This window comes from Orycteropus afer, unplaced genomic scaffold (assembly GCF_000298275.1).
Source record: "Orycteropus afer afer isolate SDZICR_OR568_19922 unplaced genomic scaffold, OryAfe1.0 scaffold00210, whole genome shotgun sequence".
Lineage (NCBI taxonomy): Eukaryota > Metazoa > Chordata > Mammalia > Tubulidentata > Orycteropodidae > Orycteropus > Orycteropus afer.
This window is the reverse complement of record NW_006921797.1, coordinates 1,518,053-1,540,345: the sequence shown is the minus strand read 5'-3', so window position 1 is coordinate 1,540,345 and position 22,293 is coordinate 1,518,053. Positions and strand designations below refer to the sequence as shown.

The 22,293-nt window shown below is 35.8% G+C and overlaps 1 protein-coding gene across 1 annotated transcript in view; it reads left to right on the top strand.

Moving 5' to 3' along the window:
* The window catches only part of PIK3CA (phosphatidylinositol-4,5-bisphosphate 3-kinase catalytic subunit alpha), a 35,113-nt gene extending 18,578 nt beyond the window's left edge, over positions 1-16,535 (top strand). The window contains exons 9-20 of the mRNA XM_007948281.2: positions 252-376; positions 1,494-1,575; positions 1,891-2,055; positions 2,259-2,362; positions 3,526-3,697; positions 6,708-6,814; positions 7,343-7,464; positions 8,256-8,334; positions 14,690-14,860; positions 15,213-15,330; positions 15,440-15,591; positions 16,265-16,535. Of these exons, the coding sequence (XP_007946472.1) occupies positions 252-376; positions 1,494-1,575; positions 1,891-2,055; positions 2,259-2,362; positions 3,526-3,697; positions 6,708-6,814; positions 7,343-7,464; positions 8,256-8,334; positions 14,690-14,860; positions 15,213-15,330; positions 15,440-15,591; positions 16,265-16,535 (1,668 nt within the window). The remainder of the gene's footprint in view (positions 1-251; positions 377-1,493; positions 1,576-1,890; positions 2,056-2,258; positions 2,363-3,525; positions 3,698-6,707; positions 6,815-7,342; positions 7,465-8,255; positions 8,335-14,689; positions 14,861-15,212; positions 15,331-15,439; positions 15,592-16,264) is intronic.
* Positions 16,536-22,293: the final 5,758 nt, after the last annotated feature.

The following is a 22,293-nucleotide window of genomic DNA, read 5'->3' as shown; positions in this document are numbered from 1 at the left end:
CTATTCTAACTGGTTGGTGATAAAGTGAACCAAGACCAAAGTTACTGGATTTGTTTCATAAATTACTGTCTTGAATTGATTCTTTCCCATCCCTGATAATAAATTTTTACAAAGAGAATAAGCCATTTTACAATTAATACGCAGTGTCGATTTTATTTAAAACTAATTTATTTTTTTGGTAGATCACTTAATGAATCTGGGGGCGGGGTATGGTAAAGAAATATCATATAAGAAATTACTTTATTTTACAGAGTAATAGACTAGCTAGAGACAATGAATTAAGAGAAAATGACAAAGAACAGCTTCGAGCAATTTGTACACGAGATCCTCTGTCTGAAATCACTGAGCAAGAAAAAGATTTTCTGTGGAGTCACAGGTAAGTGTAAAGTGAAGATTCTTTGTTCTTTGTGTGACAGAAGAAAGAACTGAATTTGGCTGATCCTGCTGTGTTTCCCCATACTTACTTGAACCACTAAAACATAAAGCATAGTTTACATGTTCAGTATTTTATTATTATTATTATTATTGTTATAAACATGATTCTTTTAAAAAAACTACAGATAGAGATAGATATTTCTAGAAAACTGCTGCATTGGTATGTACCTTGCATATTGAAGGTACTTTTTTTTTCTTTTTTTAAATTCTAAATCCCTGATACGGCTTTTTTAGGATTTGCTTTTTTATTATAAAATTCAAGAGCCAAAAAAAATAGCCTATACTTTTGGCTCAATTTAGTTGTGATTTAGTTGGTCTGGTTCGTATAATATTATAATTTTTAGGAGTTTCTAAAAATTTCATTTTCCTTTTTTCTTATACTTCCTCAAAATAGTAGTGTAATGACTTACTTTCATTTATGATGAAAGGAACCTACTACTTGGTAAATGTCCACTGGTATATTTCAGTAAAGCATTTGCAGTGCATGTCTGCAGAGAGTACATTAAAAACATAAAGTTTCGGCCAATGACCATAGTAGAAATGGTGACACTTATTAGGGTTCATGTTGCATAAGGAGGTAAATATTATGAGTCATATGAAGAGAGCAGTAAAATATATGGGAGCTCTGGTGGCGTAGTGCCTAAGGCATGTGACTGCTAACCAGAAGGCTGGCGGTTCAAACCCACCAGCCACTCCCCAGAAGGAAGGTTGGGGAATCTACTTCCATAGTTATATCGCCTCAGAAACCCAAGGAGGAATATATTCATAATTTTTCTGAACTGTCAAGTAAAGTTTTTGTAAGTTACCTGTCCTCTGTTTGGATGAATAGTTCCTTTGCCTTCCTTTATGTTACAACTCTATCTAAGTATATAGGTACATGTCTACACAACGCTAGTGTTAAACACTGATTTCTTTTGCAAGTTTAAGAAGGCTAGTAATGGTAAGAATGGTCTTAAAAGTGTATGAAGCTTCTTAAAGATTGCATAATTGTAGAGTTAGACATCTAGGCCTTTTGAATAACATGCAGGAATGTTTTTTGTTTTGTCTCTTCCATACAGACACTATTGTGTAACTATCCCTGAAATTCTACCCAAATTGCTTCTGTCTGTTAAATGGAATTCTAGAGATGAAGTAGCCCAGGTAAATGTATGCTTGATATTACTGAGTAACTACTGAACAAAATGGATATACTACTCAAAATATTTTCTCTCAAAAAGTCTTCGTAACCAAAAGAGATGAAATAGACCATGTTTTAAATTGATGAGTAATATAATGGAGAAAAATACTCTTCATGCCACTTTCAGAGAGAAAATTATTTAGAGCCAAAAATTTTAAGCACTATAAGTGGGTCTTTGTCTGAAGTAATACTCAAATAAGTTCTGACAGTGTTTTATAGGGTTCATTTGCAACTATCTTTGTTTTTTAAATATGATTTATTGTTATTCTCATATGCAGATGTACTGCTTGGTAAAAGACTGGCCTCCAATCAAACCCGAACAAGCCATGGAACTTCTGGACTGTAATTACCCAGATCCTATGGTTCGAGGTTTTGCTGTTCGCTGCTTAGAAAAATATTTAACAGATGACAAGCTTTCTCAGTACCTAATACAGCTAGTACAGGTAAAATAGTAAAAAATGTTCTATTCTAAATCCATGCTACTTCCAAAACCCACTACATTAACTGGTTTTAGCCTTTTTTTAAAAAAAATCCATTTCATGTCAAGTAGTATCTATTTCCTTTCTGAAAAACCTTCTTTAACTCTAGCTATGCAGGCACTTTTGCTGATTCATGTGGAGCTGTTTGTTTTTCCCTAATCACCTAGGTCCTAAAATATGAACAATACTTGGATAACCTGCTTGTGAGATTTTTACTTAAGAAAGCTTTGACTAATCAAAGGATTGGACACTTTTTCTTTTGGCATTTAAAGTAAGTCAAATTATTTTCCCATTAAATTCTGTAGTTATATATTACTTGCTTTCTTAATGTGTGTGTATGTGTATGTGCACAATACAATATATTTAATTATAATACAATATATATATAATGTATGTGTTGATAATACGTTACTTAGGTACTTCTGTTTTTTGTTTATCTGGAAGAGTTTGCAAGATATACTGCATATTATAAGCTTCACCTTAACTTTCTCTTTGGAATTAAATTAGCTAATAAAATTCAGAATTGAATTCGGTACATAAATGAGAGCAGAAATTATTTTAGAAATTTTAATGTTAGTTAAGCAAAATAAAATTTGCTATGTCTAGATTAATGTTACAGTAGGTTCACTGTGTATGTGGGTTAAAATGGTCTAAAATTAGGACAAAAATTCTTACCTTGGAATTCAGAACAATAATGACAAAATCTCAAGGCTCCTGGAAAAAGAGCAATTTAAGAATAAGAAATGCTTGTCAGACTGTGATATGTCTAGTATTCGAAGTTAGAGTTCATAAAATATATATTTTTTCTAAATTCAGAAATAGGCTTATATCTAATACGATTTTTGAAGTGTTAAAAATAGAACCTGTAAGCTGGGTTTTAAATAGCTGAAATTGAGAGACAGTAGAGAAAAGGGATGGATGACAGAGAAGTGGAGTAGTACTCACTGAGCTCTTTGCCAACTCCCTGTGCATTGTATTAAAATTGTTGTGCCTCATTTTCTTTTTCCATGTTTATGTATCTTGTGCTGACATTAATGAATGAAAAGTAGTTGAAATAAAGCTAAAAACTAATTTGTTAAGTTTGCATTTCCAGGAACTACGGAAACTCTTGACTGTTTTGCTTCTAAATACTAAGTTTTGCGTTTTTTTAATCATTAGCATGATTATAGCATTAATTGGATTTAGAAAATGTGGCACTACAGTGAAACGCTCAGCTGCTGACCAGAAAGTTGGCAGTTCAAACCCATCCAGCCGCTCTGCGGGAGAGTGACTTAGTGATCTGCTTCCATAAATGTCACAGCCATGAAAACCCTGTGGAGGAGTGCTGCTCTGTCCCTGGGGGTCACTGTGAGTCACAGAGGACTCAGTGACTCCAGCAACAACAAAGATCTTTATTTTTTGTTTGTTTTTTTAAATCTTCTATTATTGTTTTAGATCTGAGATGCACAATAAAACAGTAAGTCAGAGGTTTGGTCTGCTTCTGGAATCCTACTGCCGTGCTTGTGGGATGTATTTGAAGCACCTGAATAGACAAGTCGAGGCTATGGAGAAGCTCATTAATTTAACTGACATCCTCAAACAGGAGAAGAAGGATGAAACACAAAAGGTGTGTGACTTGGTTTATTTTTGAGACTCTCATAGTTTTATGGGGCAGGGTTGTTTGGGGAGTCCACTGAATACTCTGATTATGGGCCCTTGGAATCAAGCAGATTAGGATTGGGATCCAAGTTTCATTGCCTCTTAGCTGTGTAATGTCACTTATATTATTTGTTGTTGTTGTTGTTGTTGTTATTTGCCATCGAGTCAGCCCCGACTCAGAGCGACCCCTCCTTGGGTTTCCGAGGCAGTATCACTACGGAAGTAGGATTGCCCAACCTTCCTTCCGAGGAGTGGCTGGTGGGTTTGAACTGCCAGCCTTCTGGTTAGCAGTCCAGTGCCTTAGGCACTATGCTACCAGAACTCCTATATTATCTAGGCTTTTGAAATTCATTTTCCTCATCTGTAAAATGGGAATAATACTGTCTTCATAGGGTTGTTGTGAGAATTAAATTACATGAGATACATGAAGCAATTATCGCAGCCCCTGGAACATGGGCGGCACCCAGTAAATGTTGGTGCCCTCTCCTTTCCCTTCTTTTCTCTCTTTTATAGTCATACAGTTTTTAAGTGATTCATTCCCTGTTCTTTGTCATTAATTACCTCTTAGCAGTGACTTAGAAAATTAGTGGAAAGAATTTAGCGTTTACATTTCTAAGTTTAGAATAGACTCATAGTCACAGAGTGAACATGTTATACTCTCTAGTCATCTGCAGTCTAGCTAAGACCTTCAAGCCTACTACAGCTGAGGACGGGGAAATAAAATGTGAATGGTTCTTCATGACTTTTTCCTAGTCCCTATCCTTCATTCATGCTCTCTCATAGTGCAGTGGCTAAAGTGCTCAGCTGCTAACCAAAAGGTCAGTGGTTCAAACCCACCAGCCACCCTGCAGAAGAAAGATGAGGCAATCTTCTTCTATAAGAGTTCACAGCCTTGGAAAGCCTGTGGGGCAGTTCTGCTCTGTCCTGTAGGGTCCCTGTGAGTTGGATTGACTTGACGGCATTGGGTTTGATTTTTAGTTCTACCTTTCCTTCAATCCATCTACCATGTGGTGCAGTAAGAAATGAGATTTCAGTTGCACAGAGTATATGAAGCAAGCATTATCAATATGAGCAATGTCATTTTGTCCAGTCTCTCTAATTGATGTTTTCCCTCATCCCTAGTGAAATGGGGTAGCCTACTTTTATTAGTGAGCCCCCAAAGATGAGAAAACATAAATGAGTATTCCCACCATTTTCATTATTACTGCTTGAAGGAAAAGAAAATTTTAAAGAAAGTTACTATATTAATCTAAATGTCATACAGTATGTATGGCTTCCTTGTGGTTGTGGTTTTTAAGTTCAAATATGGGTTGTTAGAAAATGTACCCCCCGTCTGTCTGTTGGTTGTACTGTGGTGGTTTGCATGTTGTTATGATTTTGGAAGTTATCCCACTGGTATTTCAAATACCAATGGGATCACCAGGGTGGACAGATTTCAGCAGAGCTCCTGGTCTAACACAGACGAGGAATAGGGCTTGACTCTGTAGTTCCAGAAATCAGCCAGTAAAACCTTATCAATCACGACAGACTGTGCAGTCATCACCACAGTGAACTCAGACATACCAGCAGTCATGAGGATCGTGCAGGACCAGGCGGCATTTTGTTCTGTTAGACACAGGGTTGCCAGGAGGCAGAGCTGACTGGATGGCAACTAACAACAACTAGAAAATCACTATAGTGTATCTAGTGCTGGAATTAATGCACAATAGGAGACTAGAGCGCCTCGAGATATGTGTAAATGTTACTATATTTATATTATAAATGAGCTAAGAAAAAAGAAACTAGAGCTGTTAGTTAAATTTGTAAATATAGGCATTTTCTATAGCTGGAGTTTTCAAATCAAATTGGCTATGACAAAATTGATTCATTAGGAACATGGAATTTTTGTACTGACATCACTACTGGTTTAAATGAGATTATGATAGGGAACTGAAATTGCAGTCATGGGGGAAAAAAGCAGTTACTTAGTGGTTTGTATTTTGTGATAACAATGAGTGATAAAGTATAGGAAGCACTGTGCTAACATGAGGGTTGATAGTTAAAGAAAAAGAAATGCTTGTACATGAGCAAGAGCTGCCTAGTAAGGAATGACTAGATTTTGTATCTATTATTTATCATAGGGAGATATAATTAATATTAAAATTCCAACATAAAAACTAATTTCTTAGGAATCCCTAGCTCTTAAACTCTTTTTTTCCTCATTCACAGTTTTTATTTTCATATTTTCAAGGGATGGGGATTTCTTAGAATGCCAGCTATTGCATGATAGCTTGACAGTCTGGACTCTGGTTTGAATTGATTTTTAAAAAAAAAAAAAAAGTTTCTTTGCAGCTGCATACTAGAACCTGAGCATAGTGTGAGATTCAGGGTTTTTATAAGTCCTTTTCTCACCTTTTTTTTTTTTAAGTCTTCCTAGACCTTATCTATATCCAACAGAGATGTGATGTTTTCTGAAAAGCCTAAAAGTAAGGTTATTAGGCTAAGATAAGATGATACCTCCTTAATCTTTCCTCTAGAGCAAGAATCAGCAAACTTCTTAAGGGCTGGATAATGACTGTTTTCAACTTTGCAGGCTGTGTGGTCTCTGTCAGTTACTGGCAGTGAGTTTGGTGGGGTTTTTGGTTTTGGTTTTATAGTGCATAGACAGTGCATAAGTGAACGAGCAGGGCTGTGCTTCAGCACAGCTTGATTCACAAAAGCTGGTGGCTGACCTGCAAGCCCTACTTGACCGACCCCTGCTCTAGAGCCAAAGCATTGCTTCTTTCAGCTTCTCCCTGGAAGCCATACAGTGCTGTCGCTCTTGCATCTGCCTGAGTTTTTCTGCTCTCTGTTACAGCACCTTTCTAATTAATGCAGCCCATCTAGGACATGGATTCAAAGACTACACGATACCCAGTTTCCAATATATAAATGAGATTAGCGGTTAGTTTTACCTTTCATGAAATCAGTTTCTAACCTTGATTCTGCTTGCTTATCAGGTACAGATGAAATTTTTAGTTGAGCAAATGAGGCGACCAGATTTCATGGATGCTCTCCAAGGCTTTCTGTCTCCTCTAAACCCTGCTCACCAGCTAGGAAATCTCAGGTAAGGTACTTCATTGGAAGTTGTACCAAAATATTTAAGTAAGTACCCTTTCTGTATAAAACCTCGAAAAAACTAAAAAATGCCCATTATAATTTAAAATGTTGAGGTATATATATACTTCCTTTCCCCATTCTCCTGCTCTGCAAAATAAGAGTAGGAAATTGTCTTAAGTTCTGAACTGCTTTTATTCCAACTGAGTTTTTACTATTTTAATAATGGAGTTTAAAACTTTCTATAGCAGAATTTCTGATATTATAGGATGAGAAATGGAATGTAATAATCATAAAACTAATATGTCCCAATATTTGTTAAAAATTCATACGCCATTCCATGAAAATTTTGAAAACTTACCATTTATTTTCTCTGTATTCACTTAGAAATGAATTCATGAATAATATATTGAGAAAGCTTCAAATTTTTTAATCACTGCCAAAATCTATACTGTGTATTATTTTTAAATACATTTGATGAGGAAAATAATAACAGAGCTAGGATGCCTAGTAAAGTTTTTAACTATTTTTTTTAAAGGCTTGAAGAGTGTCGAATTATGTCCTCTGCAAAAAGGCCACTGTGGTTGAATTGGGAGAACCCAGACATCATGTCAGAGTTACTGTTTCAGAACAATGAGATCATCTTTAAAAATGGGGATGGTAAGGAAGAGTATTAATGAACTTATGATGCATGAATTTAGCTATCTTTTTTATGCACAAGCTATTTATGAACCATGAAGACTATCGAAAGCCATGTAAGTAAGGAATACACATGTGGCAAAGTATATAATATTAAGCAGATGTCTTAACCTGTACCATATATACGAGTAATTATTGGAGGGGTGGGGGAAGAAGTACTGGGCTTAAAATTTACAAGGCCTGAAATAAGTGTCTGACTGATAAACATTCTTGTGGTAGACCCTGTGGCTGGAGCTATAGGAAAACAATCCCTCCCCTCTTGGAGCTTAGGGAAGGGGATACATTAAACAAAAAAGTTACAAAATTAAAATCATAACCATTGGTACAAGGAAAAATATATTATCTCCTATGGACCTACATAAAAGAAGGACCTAACTTACTTAGAGAAAGGGCTGTGGAAGGGAAAGATCGTGGATGGTGATCCTTGAACAATGACATTTCAGCAGTGAGCTGTGCTGAATTCAGAATTTTAAAACAAATATATATTCAAATTTAAGGACTTAGGAAAATAAATACTCAAAATATTGTAATTAACAACTTTTGTGAAATATGTGCTACATTTAACATCAATACACAGATGTTTTATGCAGATACTTTAGAAATGGGTCAAAGAATCAGAATATTACTTTATCTTATAGATTATTTTCAAGAGTAAATATACCTCTGTTTTCTGTATGAACACATTGTGATGACATCGTTCCCAAATTTTCATTTGTGGCATTGAGTGGTGATACATATTATTTGAATTTCAGATTTGCGGCAAGATATGTTAACACTTCAAATTATTCGCATAATGGAAAATATCTGGCAAAATCAAGGTCTTGATCTTCGGTAGGTAACTCACAAGGCAACATGTATGTTGAACTTTAACTTATTCTGAAAAAGTAAACTATTAGGAAGTCTTTAATGTTTATTGAAACACACAAAGACATTTCTGTAAAGATGAAGGTAATAGTAATTACAGTACTTGGTTTTACTAAGGTACTTGTACTTGTCCTCCTCTCACTTGTTTAGAATAGTTAATGAGATTCAAGTAGGTAAGAACTCTCTCTAATAAGCTTGTAAGGACTCTGCAACTGCCTTGGAGCCTGACCACAAGGAACCGGACACAAGAGAAAAAGGCTCCTATTTCATTCAGAACTTAAGAGTTTCAAAAGAAGGTTTCTTTCATAACATAAATTTTCTAATCCTAAAACTTTATAAATCCTCTAATCTTGAATCAATTTTGCAGCAAAATATTTTTAAAGTTTTATCAGCTCCTTGGTTTCTGCCAAATCTTTCACAATTACCACTATTGTCTCCACATTTTCTGTCACACTTCATCTCATCCTAGTCATTGTTGTGTCTGTTTTTCCTTCTCAGACTCATCTCTTTGCAAATCTAGAGTTATTCAGGGAAAAACCACTCTAACTAAAAGTACTTTTGTCTAGAACTATAAGATTCAGGTTTAACTTTCAGCAACAAGAAATAGCAAGTACTACCAGACAAAGGCATATTTTTAAGTCTATTACAGATTAAAAGTGCTAGTATAATATCAGTGACAAATACCCACTCAGCTGCTAACTGAAAGTTTGGAGGTTCACATCTACCCAGAGGCACCTTGCAAGAAAGGCCTGGTGATCTACTTATTAAAAAAATAGCTTTTGAAAACTCTATGAACTATAGTTCTACTCTGACACACATGGGGTCACCATGAGTTGGAATCCACATGGGCATGGGGTGGGGGAGTTACTGAAGTAAGGAAACTAACTTGCTAAGTCACAAAATTAAGTTGTTAACTTCAAATTCCTGACTCTTTGGTTAAGACCTGCTCCTTCCCAAAGATAATTAATGCTACATGAATCCAGGGAGCTCTGGTGGCGTGGTGCCTAAGGCATTTGACTGCTAACCAGAAGGCTCATGGTTTAAACCCACCAGGCACTCCCTGGAAGGAAAGTTGGGCAAGAAACCCCATAGGGATTCCAGGGCTGTAAATCGTTACAGAAGCAGACTGCCTCCTCTTTCTCTCCTGGAGCAGCTGGTGGGTTCAAACCACTGACCTTTTGGTTAGAAGCTGAATGCTTTATCCACTGGGCCACTAGAGCACCTCTTGGAAAAATATTAACTCAAAAACTCGTTCCAACTCATAGGCGACCCCTCCTTGGGTTTCCGAGGCAGTGCCTCTACGGAAGTAGATTGCCCAGTCTTCCTTCTGAGGAGTGGCTGGTGGGTTTGAACCGCCAGCCTTCTGGTTAGCAGTCAGATGCCTTAGGCACTGCACCACCAAATTCTTAAAATATTTTCCAAATGTTGTCTTTAAGTAAATTCATGGCAGAATTTTTGTTTTTTCTTCCAAAACTTAGATTCAGGTTTTTTTTTTAAATGTTTCTTCTTTTTTTTTAATAACATGCTTTGTAGGGCTATTGATTCTTTAAACTATGAGTATATTTGACTGTCATATAAAAAAAAATTGAGAGAAAATGAGCAAAAGTACAACTTTAAAAGTTCTTGTATATGTCAAGGCAGACAGAGGAAAAGATTCCATAAAATAAATGATCAATAAGGTAGGATTTGCCAGAATTAGAGATTCATGAGCCCAAAAGGCAGGAGAGATTCACAGACAGAATTATCTGTAGTGTCAGGTGCTTAGGGGACAGTGCTGGGGATTAAGGACTATGAAAAACCCTTCAACTTTGATGGTTCATGGTTAACTTTAAGAAGAGTTAAGTACAGAATTTCAAATTCTCATGGAATCCATACTTTCTGGAGCCAAGGAGGCTGGACAAACCCCTGAAACTATTGCCCTGAGATAGTGTTTAAACTTTAAATCAAAAATATCCCCTGAAATCTTCTTAAAGCCAAACAATAATTTACCTTAACTAGTAAAGATTGTCTGCCTTGAGTACTGTGCTCTTTCAAGATCTATCTCTGGGATCAAATGGAAAGCAGCAACTGGAAACATTAGGAATCTTAGAGGGCAGTGACTGAGATAATGGGGAGGGACAACTTGGAAAATGAGGGTAAGAGTGATTACACAACTTGAAGAATGTAATCACTGTCACTGAAACATACATGTAGAAACTGTTGAATTGGTGTATGTGCTGCTATTGCTATGTATAGTCTCAACAACAAAAATAAATTCTAAAAAGGAAATAAAGAAAACCTCATATAGTACACAGTTCTGCTCTCATACACATGGGGGTCACCATGAATCAGAATCAAATTGACAGCAGTTGATTTAGTTAGTACCTTGTGAAATGCTCAGCACACAGTAGGTATTAAATAGATGTTAGTGAGTGGAAAACATAAAAAGAGATGACTAAGTAGAGTAGTAGGCATGGAAGCTAGGCTCCAGGGAATTAAATTACATAAGAAAATGAAAATAGGTGTAGACTTTTTATTCTTTTAGGAACTTAAGTGAAGGAAAGGTGGAAAAGTAGACAGTAGTGAATGAGAGTGACAGAACAAGGAAAACCATATATTGTGGACGCTTACGTGCCAGTTGGGATGTCTGGTACTTTTTTGTCATTGTCTCTTTAAATCCTCTCATCCCTACCCTTACTTCCATGCCTTTTTAATTACTCTGTGTAATAAAATGGCAAGTACCCTGATGCATACCAGAATGTGATGGTCACAAGGAAAAGCATTTGTGTAATCACTTGAGTTGTCAACTCCACTAGCTACTTTTTTCTTGGAACCACACATTTAAACTTAAAGAATAACTAGTAGACACACTATGGTTATTTAGTCATATTCCATGTACTGCAGTTTACTTGTCACATCTCAAATTTGGGAATATAGGTAGTCCCCTGGTTACGAGTGTCCAATTTACGGACAATTCTTGCTTGCCCTTTAATGTTAACGTAAATTTGCCCTCACTTTGAAAGGAGTGAACTGTAGCATAGTGCCTAAGTCACTTGACTGCTAACCAGAAGGCTGGCGGTTCAAACCCACCAGCCACTCCTGGGAAGGAAGGTTGGGCAATCTATTTCCGTAGTGATGCCACCTCCAAAACCCAAGGAGGGGTCACTGTGAGTCAGGTCCAACTCGACAGCACGTAACAACAACAACCCCTACTCACAAATTCTTCATCAGTCACCTTCACTTGATGCATGTGCAGCTTTTAAATTAGCAGAAAGACTTTGAGGCTTTCCTTGCACTAACCAAAAAAAAAAACAAACCCACAGCCATAGAGTTGATTCCAACTCATAGTGATGCTATAGGTGTGTTAGACTGGGTTCTCTAGAGAAACAAAACCAGTAAAGCTTATATAGAGAGAGAAAGAGAAATTCATCTTAGGAGAATGGCTCACACACCTATACACACTAAGCTGGCAAGTCCAAAGTTCTTGGATCAAGACTGTCAAGCTGGAGGCTTTTCCCTGACTCTCGCAGCTGCAGGGGCTGAGGAGAAAAGACGAGAAAAGAGAAGACCAAAATGGATGACAGAAGAGACTCTGAAACTTTCCCTTGAGTGGACAGTAGCTAAAGCAAATGGAAGAAATGACAAGATAAAAGAGCTGAACCAAAGATTTCAAAGAGCAACTCAAGAAGACAAAGCCAGTTACTATAATGAAATGTGCAAAGACCTGGAGTTAGAAAACCAAAAGGGAAAAACACGCTTGGCATTTCTTAAGCTGAAAGAACTGAGAAAAAATTTAAGCCTCGAGTTGCAATATTGAAAGATTCCAAGGGCAAAACATTGAATGATGCAGGAAACATCAAAAGAAGATGGAAGGAATACACAGAATCACTGTACCAAAAAGAACTGGTCGATCTTCATCCATTTCAGGAGGTGGCATATGACCTAGAACCAATGGTACTGAAGGAGGAAGTTGAAGCTCCAATGAAGGAATTGGAGAAGAACAAGGCTCCAGGAATTGACGGAATACCCATTGAGATATTTCAACAAACGGATGCCCCATTGGAGGCACTCACTCGGTTATGACAAGGATTTGGAAGACAGGTACCTGGCCAACTGACTGGAAGAGATCCATATTTGTACCCATTCCAAAGAAAGGTGGAATGTGGAAATTGTGGAATGCGGAAATACCAAACAGAATGTGGAAATTACCAAACAATATCATTAATATCGCATGCAAGTAAGATCTTACTAAAGATAATTCAAAAACGGTTGCAGCAGTATATTGACAGAGAACTTCCAGAGGTGCAAGCTGGATTCAGAAGAGGATGTGGAACAAGGGATATCATAGCTACTGTCAGTTGGATCTTGGCTCAAGGCAAAGAATACCAGAAAGATGTTTACTTTTGCTTTATTGACTATGCAGAGGCATTTGATTGTGTGGATCATGACAAATTATGGATAACATTGAGAAGAATGGGAATTCCCGAACACTTGATTGTACTCATGAGGAACCTGTACCATGACCAGGAGGCTGTCTTTCGAACGGAACAAGGGGACACTGTATGGTTTAAAATCAGGAAGAGAGTACATCAGGGCTGTATCCTTTCCCCATACTTACTCAATCTATATGCTGAGCAAATAATCCAAGAAGCTGGACTATATGAAGAAAAATATGGTATCGGGTCTGGAGGAAGAATCATTAACAACCTGAGATACGCTGATGATACAACTTTGCTTGCTGAAAGTGAGGATGACTTGAGGCACTTACTGAAGAAGATTGAGGAACACAATCTGTGGTATGGATTACATCTCAATATAAAGAAGACAAAAATGCTCACAACTAGACCAGTAAGCAGCATCACGATGAATGGAGAAAAGATTGAGGTTGTCAAAGAATTCACATTGCTTGGTTCTACAATCGAGACCAATGGAAGCAGCAGTCAGGACATTAGACGATGTGTAGCACTGGGCAGGTCGGCTGCGAAGGAACTCTTTCAAGTGCTGAGGAGCAAGGATGCCTCCTTGAGGACTAAGGTGCACCTGACACAGGCCATATTTCCATTCGCCTCATATGCATGTGAGAGCTGGACAATGAATAAGGAAGACTGAAGAAGAGTTGATGCTTTGAGTTGTGGTGCTGGCGAAGAATGCTGAAGGTACCATGGACTGCCAAAAGAACTAACAGATCTGTCCTGGAGGAAGTGCAGCTGAGATGCTCCTTGGAAGCAAGGGTGGCTAGGGTTCGTCTCACCTACTTTGGTCATGTTGTCAGAGGGGACCATTCTCTGGAGAAGGATGTCATGCTTGGTAAGGTGGAGAGTCGACGAAAGAGGGGAAGGCCTTCAACTAGATGGATTGACATGGTGGCTGCGATGACGGGCTCAAGTGTAGTAGGGATCATGGAGCTGTCACAGGATCGGGCAGTGTTTCGTTCTGCTAAGCGTGGGGTCGCTGTGAGTTGGAAGCAACTCAACGGCACCTAACAGCAACGTGCACCTATTGCAACTTACTTATAAATTCAATTTAAAGACAAACAGGAACGAATCTCATTCGTAACCCAGTGACTGTCTGTAGTATCAAAGAAAAATATCTACAAATAGTCTCCTTTTTTCCAACTACATATCTATGTGAGGCTGGATTTTCTTCATATACTTTAAAACATCACATTAGTTTGATTCAGAAGCAGATACAAGAATCTAGCTGTGTATTATTAAGCCAGACATTAAAGAAATTTGAAAAAATGTGAAACAGTGTCACCCTTCTCACTAAATATTTAAAAAAAAAAAAATACATAGTTTCTTGTTCCATAAAGATATCATTTGTATGAAGATGTTGTAATGGTTTTATTTTTAAATGAATCAGTCGATCAATATTTAAAATTTTATATTCTCTTTTCACTTCTAACACCAGTAGATGTACTCACGTCAGTAAGAACTCTGGGGTTCTCAAATAATAATTTTAAGAATGTAAAGCAGTGCTGAGATCAAAAATTTGAGAACTCCTGCTCTCAAGTACTATTTAGATGTCCGTTTAGTATCTTTAAATTCACCAATATATTTAAAGTCATAAATGTTAATAAAATTCGTTACCACAATGATTTTATTTTAAATGATAGACATTTAAATGTTTTACCAATTGAAGTTTGTTAATACATGATGGCAGATAATTTTTATGATTTTTCTAGGACTATGTTTGTCACATTATAATTTTAAAAAAATTAAATTAAGGCAGTAAAGACCACACATGATAAATTTGCAAATAGATTATTCATGTATTAGCCTGTTAAAATGTTTGCTATTTTAAAATGCCTTCCTTCCATCTAAATGTTGTGCTCCTTTTTCAGGATGTTACCTTATGGTTGTCTGTCAATTGGTGACTGTGTGGGACTTATTGAGGTGGTGAGAAATTCTCACACTATTATGCAAATTCAGTGCAAAGGCGGCCTGAAAGGGGCTCTGCAGTTCAACAGCCACACCCTACACCAGTGGCTCAAAGACAAAAACAAAGGAGAGATGTGAGTTTTTCATTCCTTTCTTCCTACATTTTCATTTTAAAATTGAAAAAAAAAAATATATTGCAAGTTCAGAAATTACTTGTTATTTATTATTTAAGTGATTTGGAAAAAAGCATTCATTTTAATGAAATGAAAAGTATTATGCTTTGATTGAGGAACATCTAGAATTTCCTTTGAAACCTTTAAAAACGTCAGAATTCTATAGTTCCTCAGATCTTTAGACCTAATTACTTCCTTCCCCTAATGTCAGTGATTGGTTTTCAGTGTTTCCATAGTAACATTGACCCTGTCCTCTCAGTGTGGCCTGAAGCGTTCTATAACTGCTCAGAAGGTGTTGGTTTGTTCCTTGTAGATATGATGCAGCCATTGACTTGTTCACACGTTCATGTGCTGGATATTGTGTGGCTACCTTCATTTTGGGAATTGGAGATCGTCACAACAGTAACATCATGGTTAAAGATGATGGACAAGTAAGAATAATTTTCCCTTTGTAAAATGTTTTAGTGTTCTTACAGTTATGAATTCAAGACATTGTGTTTCTGCATGTGTCAAACTATAACAATTTCTTATTTTCAAAAGCTGTTTCATATAGATTTTGGACACTTTTTGGACCACAAGAAGAAAAAATTTGGTTATAAACGAGAACGTGTGCCATTTGTTTTGACACAAGATTTCTTAATAGTTATTAGTAAAGGAGCCCAAGAATGTACAAAAACAAGAGAATTTGAAAGGTAATTTCAAGAAAGCAAAAAGCACGAAATAAAGAATTCTTGATACCCTGGACAACTGGTATTTTTCATGCATTTTTAAATAATAGATGTTATATTACTGTTTGAGCACAAAGTGGATATTTTATTTGTTTTGTTCAGTACTATTGAGGAAAATGGAAATGGAACTAATTTAACATATTGAGTTAATTAAGCCCTAAAGAGAAATTGATTCTTAAACTTCATAATAAATCAAAAGCTAGTATCTGCTGCTGTTTAAATAATTGGTCTCCACCTCCTCTATGTTAACATAATGTATAGTGCTTATTCTTGTCAGGTGTATCTTAGACCTTAACGTAGTAAAAAAAAAAAAGAAAGAAAGAAAAACCAGCTTTTATAAATTTCTGTCTTATCTATAACTCATTCCTGGCTCTTTCCTAAACCCTGGAAGGCTTTAGTATCGACCAATTCATATATTTAACAACTCTTAAGCCTATGATGTGCTAGGTGTGGTTCTAGCAGTGAACGAAGAACTTACTCTCCTGGATTTCACATTAGAAAGTTGTTGGCAAGGAGAGAAGAGAAATGCTATTTTATACATTTGTCAAAGAAGGCCTGTCTTATGATATTACACTTGTGCAGAGAATATACAATGCCCATTGCTCCATGCTGACTAAACTGTTGTTGTTACTTACAGGTTTCAGGAGATGTGTTACAAGGCTTATCTAGCTATTCGGCAGCATGCCAATCTCTTCATAAATCTTTTCTCAATGATGCTTGGCTCTGGAATGCCAGAACTACAATCTTTTGATGATATTGCATACATTCGAAAGACCCTAGCCTTAGATAAAACTGAGCAAGAGGCTTTGGAATATTTCATGAAACAGATGAATGATGCACATCATGGTGGCTGGACAACAAAAATGGATTGGATCTTCCACACAATTAAACAGCATGCTTTGAACTGAAGTGAGAACTAGGAACCTGAAAGCCCAATTGCTGGATTCAACACTGCACTGTTAACTGTCAGCAGGCAAAGACTGGTTGCATAGGAATTGCACAATCCATGAACGCATTAAAATTTACAGCAAGAACAAAAATAAAATATTACATAATTTAAATAATGTAAACGCAAACAGGGTTTGATAGCACTAAACTAGTTCATTTCAAAATTAAGCTTTAGAATAATGCGCAATTTCATGTAATGCCTTAAGTTCAAAAAGGTAAACTTTGAAGATTGTTTGTATCCTTTTTTAAAAAACAAAAAAAAAAAATCCCCAAAATATATAGAAGTGATGGAGAAGGAAAAAGAATGATGTTCTTTTTTGTCTTGCAATGTTCTATGTTTTGAAATGTGGACACACACAGTTCTGTTACTACATTAGGTCCAAGTAAACTGGAGGTTGATGTTAAATTACTTGCAATTGGAAAAGAATGAAAAAAATCTTATTTTTCCATGACTGACTGATTCATAGTTTGAAGTGAGTTTTTTGACTCCTTGTTTAATGAAGAAAAATGCTTGGGGTGAAAGGGACTCTTAAGATTGCACCAGAAAGTTTTTCTTTTTAATAAATCAAACCTTTTGATGATTTGGGGTCTTATCTGCAAAGTTTTGGAAGCAGTCACAAATGAGACCTTTTAAAAGGTGTTTTGGAGGGAGTTTTTTCTGAACAGTATTTACAAGCATCTGATCTTATTTCCCAGGGAAATTCTGGGCTCCCACAAAAAAAAAAAAAAAAATTATCACAGAAAAAGAATGAACAGGAGTAGTTCTTGTTCCAGAATTGTACAGTATTCACCTTCAGTTGTTTTTTTTTTTTCCTTTTGCAATTGAACTGAATCCATTTTTCATGCATGTTTTTCAGAAAATAGAAGTAAGTATTAATGTTATTAAAAAGATTATTTTTTTTATAAAAGGTTATTTATATTATAGAAACTATCATTAATATATATTCTTTATTTACATTATCTGTCCCATAGTCATGCATTGTTTTGCACCCCAAATTTTTTATTATTCATAACACCACGATCAACTGTTAGTCTATGAGTGAGGCTCAGGCCTGTTGCATTCACATCAGTGGCCAGTGTATAGCTGTGTAAGGAAAACAGATTAAGCATCATCCTCTTCCCTTTTATTCCTTTGTTTCCACATTAACTGCCATCCTCCATCCCCTTCTATAGTTGAGAAAAGCTCAATCACATGAAATTAATTACCAAAAATTAACACTACTTAGATTATCTTCCTGACGGCTTAAACCCCTCTACTGAAGTATGCCCATAAATAATACTTTCTAATATGGGGCAAGGAACTTTTTACCTTTTTAAGGTATTATCTATATCTCAGTAATAAAAGTAAGATCTTACCATATTTTAAGATCATGTCCCATTTCCATGTGGTCAGAGCTCACTCTCCAACTTTATTAAATTGCATCTGAGCACAAGATGCATTCTTAAAACATTTTGAAAAACATTAACCCAAAATAGGCGCTAATGTTAGTCATCACTTTAGAATCTGTTATTTTATTCAGTATTTGAAATGAATGATGAATGCCCTAGAGAGTAGCTTTAGCAAATGTCCAGGTGCCACACCAAGAAATGTGCAATAATTTACTTACAGTTGTCTAGATTAGGCGTATTATTGGAGTACAACTTTAAAAGAGAGCACATTGTATCTCTATCTAGTAACACAGCCTCACTTTTAAAATATTCCTGTATGAAATTAGTTACCTGTAGTAGAAGTCTTGAATAATGAACAAGGGACTCTAAACAAATACTCTTTAATATTTGGCTCTTTTAGAACCCTTAAAGGGCATATATACTGGAGATGTAGGTACTTCACTAAAGCATGTATATAATATTGCCAGCAAGGAAAATAAATTTGAAGATTAGGGGAATTTGTTTCTGTAAACTATTTTGGAATAGTTCTGAGGAACATAAGCTCTGTTTTAAGCAGGAAACCAGATAGATTCTTTTGCAGATAGATGATTTTAATAACTTATTAAAATTTCATAATTAACATTTTTTTGTTTTTTAGATATATATATAGTTAATACATACTAACATCCCAGGCTTTTTTACATCAGGGATTGGTTATAGGAAAATTCAGTGAAATGGTTGAAATGTCAAGCTTTGATGGTGGAAACTGAAGACTTAGCAGAGAGCTGTGTCTTACCCGAGTGCCAAAAAAGCCTCCAGTCTCCTTGCATAGAATTTATAGTTTTTCATTTCTCACATCAGTTCAGATGGTTTGTTTCCCCAAGACCTCTCCATTAAAACACAAGCCACATATTTCATAATTGATGTTTATTTTGGACAGTTATTATAAACCAAATTCTCTTTGAAGAAGTATGGGCAAATTCTACAAAGAATATAGATTAAGTGATCTACGGGCAAAGTAAATTTATAAACAAATCCAAGCAGAGTTTAAGCAGACAACATTAAAAACAAGAGGCACAGAAAGCAAGGAACCAAAAATTGAATTGAATACTACATGGGGTGACTAGGATCTGTTGTAAGTCAGTAATAACATAGCTGCTTCCGGTACTTCACTATCAGAGATAAGTCCTCATGGATTGGTCCATTTCTGTAACCGACGATCCTTCTCTTATGTGGTGTGACTGACTGTTAGCTCTAAAATTTCCTTCAATCACTTGACAAATATTTCCTTTAGTAATTATTTTTGAGAAGAAAAAGATGTAAAGGAAAAAAAAAAATAATTTTAAATGCATTCTAGTAAGAAATAATCCACTATCTGAAAATCATGCTTTAACTTTTTTACCATATTCTTAGCTATAGAAAAACATTTATTTTGAAGATTTTTCGACTACTGTTGTTAATTTGAAATCTGTTAATCATAATGTGGGATTTGGTTTGGTTTTTTAAGAAACATGTTTTTAATTGGATTTTTTAAAGAATGGAATTGGTTGCTATTTTCCAATAGAACCTAAGCTTCCTGTGGGTTCTTAGCATCCTGTGTAAAAATTTAGTGTCAAAGTAATCAACTTTGAGGTTTTCCCCTTCTAATCTGCTTTATATTATAAGCCCATTAGGAAATGGAAACCTAGTGAATATATAATGAATTGTAAAATATTTTAATGTGTAACTTTTTCAACTGTGAAACTATGACTATCGGTTTTTTGATGAAAACAGCTGCTGATAAAGTATTTTGTGTAAAGTGTAGTTTTTATTCATTAGGAAAATGACGACTTGATTAGAATGTATACGCTCTCTTGGATTTATTTTATTTTTAATGGATTGGGAATTTTCACAAAGGTAAAACACAGTCCATCTGTATTTTTTTTCTCCATCAAAAATGGAATGATTTGGCATTATAAAAAATATCCTGAGCAGCCTATTTTAAAGGCACTGTTGAAATTCCACAGCACAGGAACTTGGATTTTTTTTTTCTTAATGATTTGGTAAATCCGTTTAATTCCTATTCTGATCAACAGCCCATGCTTACCAACTCTTTGAAGAAATTTAATTTCCAGCATTATTTTAAAGCCAGCATGTTTAACTTTTCTGAATATATTAAGTTCCTCTTATTTATCTTTATAAACTGCAAACCTGGGCTGGACCCACATACTCAGAAACCACCTTAAAAAAAACTTTCAATGTCCAAGACATCACTAAAGTATTTCAATTTAAAGACAATATTGTGATGTTGGGAAACTGTGGTGCTTCTCCTATTTGAAAACAACTTTCATACTTCAGACGTTCTGAGCAGCCGGGAATATGGAGGGAGGGAGAACAGGGAGGAGATGTTTGACTGAATTCCATTCTTCATGTCCATCCTGCTCAGATGGGCACTCTATAGGAGAAAGCTGGAAATTGGGAGAATAGATTGTACATCCCATGAGGGAATGAACTCTTCATCAAAAATAGGGTTTCCAAAGCTGATCTATAAAATTCAGCATTGACTAGATCCTCACATAATCATTCTTGGTGGCAGAGCAATACAGCTGGGCTGTTTTTTAAAATACAAACAAAACCATTTTTATTTTTTAATTATAACATTAAAAATTATAAATGTATCTTATGCACCACGGCCTGGGAAGCCTTTTTTCTTTTAAAAAATATTTGCACTTTCTGAGAAAATTATGGAGACTAGCCCAGTGCAGCGATGGCCCTAATCAAATTGAGTTGGTTACTCTACCTCACAGGGTTCTAGGTGATAAGAAACCAGAGAGATAATGGGGGGGAAAATGAGTCACGATTCAGTACTTCAGACTCTGACATTACGAAGATTTTGCAGAGCACTGTATTTTACATTTATAAAGTCAAAATTGGCACATCTTGTCTTTTAATGGCATTGGAGATATTAAGAAAATATTTTGGCTAAAGTTTAATCATTGCTGCAGACATTTGGAAAAGACCGCGGTGCCAAATCTTGAATCTAATGTTTAATTTTGTTCTCTTTTCCATTATCAGTGCATTTTCTATTCTGTGTGTGTATTTGCACGTGTCTTTGGGCAATCTATTTCCGTAGTGATACTGCCTTGGAAACAGAGGGGTCACTACGAGTGGGGTCTGACTCAACTGGCACAGAACAACATTTGTATCCACACTGCATGCTCTTCCCCCGGTCAAGAAACATCTTTTATAAAAGGTGTAAGCATCAAGTTTCTAAAATTCAGATGAGTTTAGAATTTACTAGGAGTTTCCCAAGTTGGGATGTTAGCCTTTAAATAAGCTTATTTCACTCAAATATTTCAATTAAGTAAAATAAGCTGATAAGATTTTGCACTTTATTAGTGCAACACCATTCTTTCTGTTTGTAGGTGTATTGATATTCCAGCCATGCTAGTTGGTGTAAGATGACAAATGTGAATCATAGGAAAGTTTCTGACTTAGTTTTTACACAACCACATATAAGAATGTTAGTTGCGGGTGGGGGGCGGGAGGAATTAAAATCAGTTCATCGTATGTTTAGTGGACTTAGGTAGTAACTGGTATTCACTATCAACAGTAGACACCATTCTTGATGTTGGTAAGTACAGAAAAGGTTTCTAATGCCAATAAAATCTCTGAATTTATCCACAACCTTATTTCATCTGTCACTAAAATAAAATTCTATAGTTATGCTAAAGGCTATGTATATTTTGAGGTAATTCTTATTTTTATTAATCTTGGGTTAGCAGGGAGGCAGAAAACCTTCATTGTTTCATATTTTCTTAAAATCTTTAGTAAGGTTAAACTTCTTAATTCTGGTGTCAATTTCCAAATGTCATTATTATCTATTGATTTCCTAAGAAAAAGCCCCTTGCTGGGGTTAAGTCCCTGAAAGTTGTTGGAGAGCTTGATCTTCAGCTGGTTGCTAGAAATGTGTTTGGCTGTGGAACCTAAGTTTCAGTTGCAATTAATGAATTCAGTGTGAATCAGTTCTTGAATTTGGAAGGTTTGGGTTGAATAAAATCTAAAAGGATAGCCTTTTGGAACATAAAAAACATGAGCACTGTTAATGTCTTGAGGAACGTGACATTACCAAAAGAAGACTAACACGTCAAATGTTTACTGTGGCAGTTTCAAAAAGGAGCTCCTGTCACCCTTTTTAGCCTACCACACTTTAATTGTAGCAAATCTATTTCTATTTTGTCATTCAGTTACTTGAAGTCCTGTGGTACACTGCACCAGTTAGAAGAAAAATGTTTTTCAGTGTTCTTTCGATGAGGGCCCAAAAGTATTTGACACAGCAAGATGCATGTGTTATTGTATTAAGATATAGAA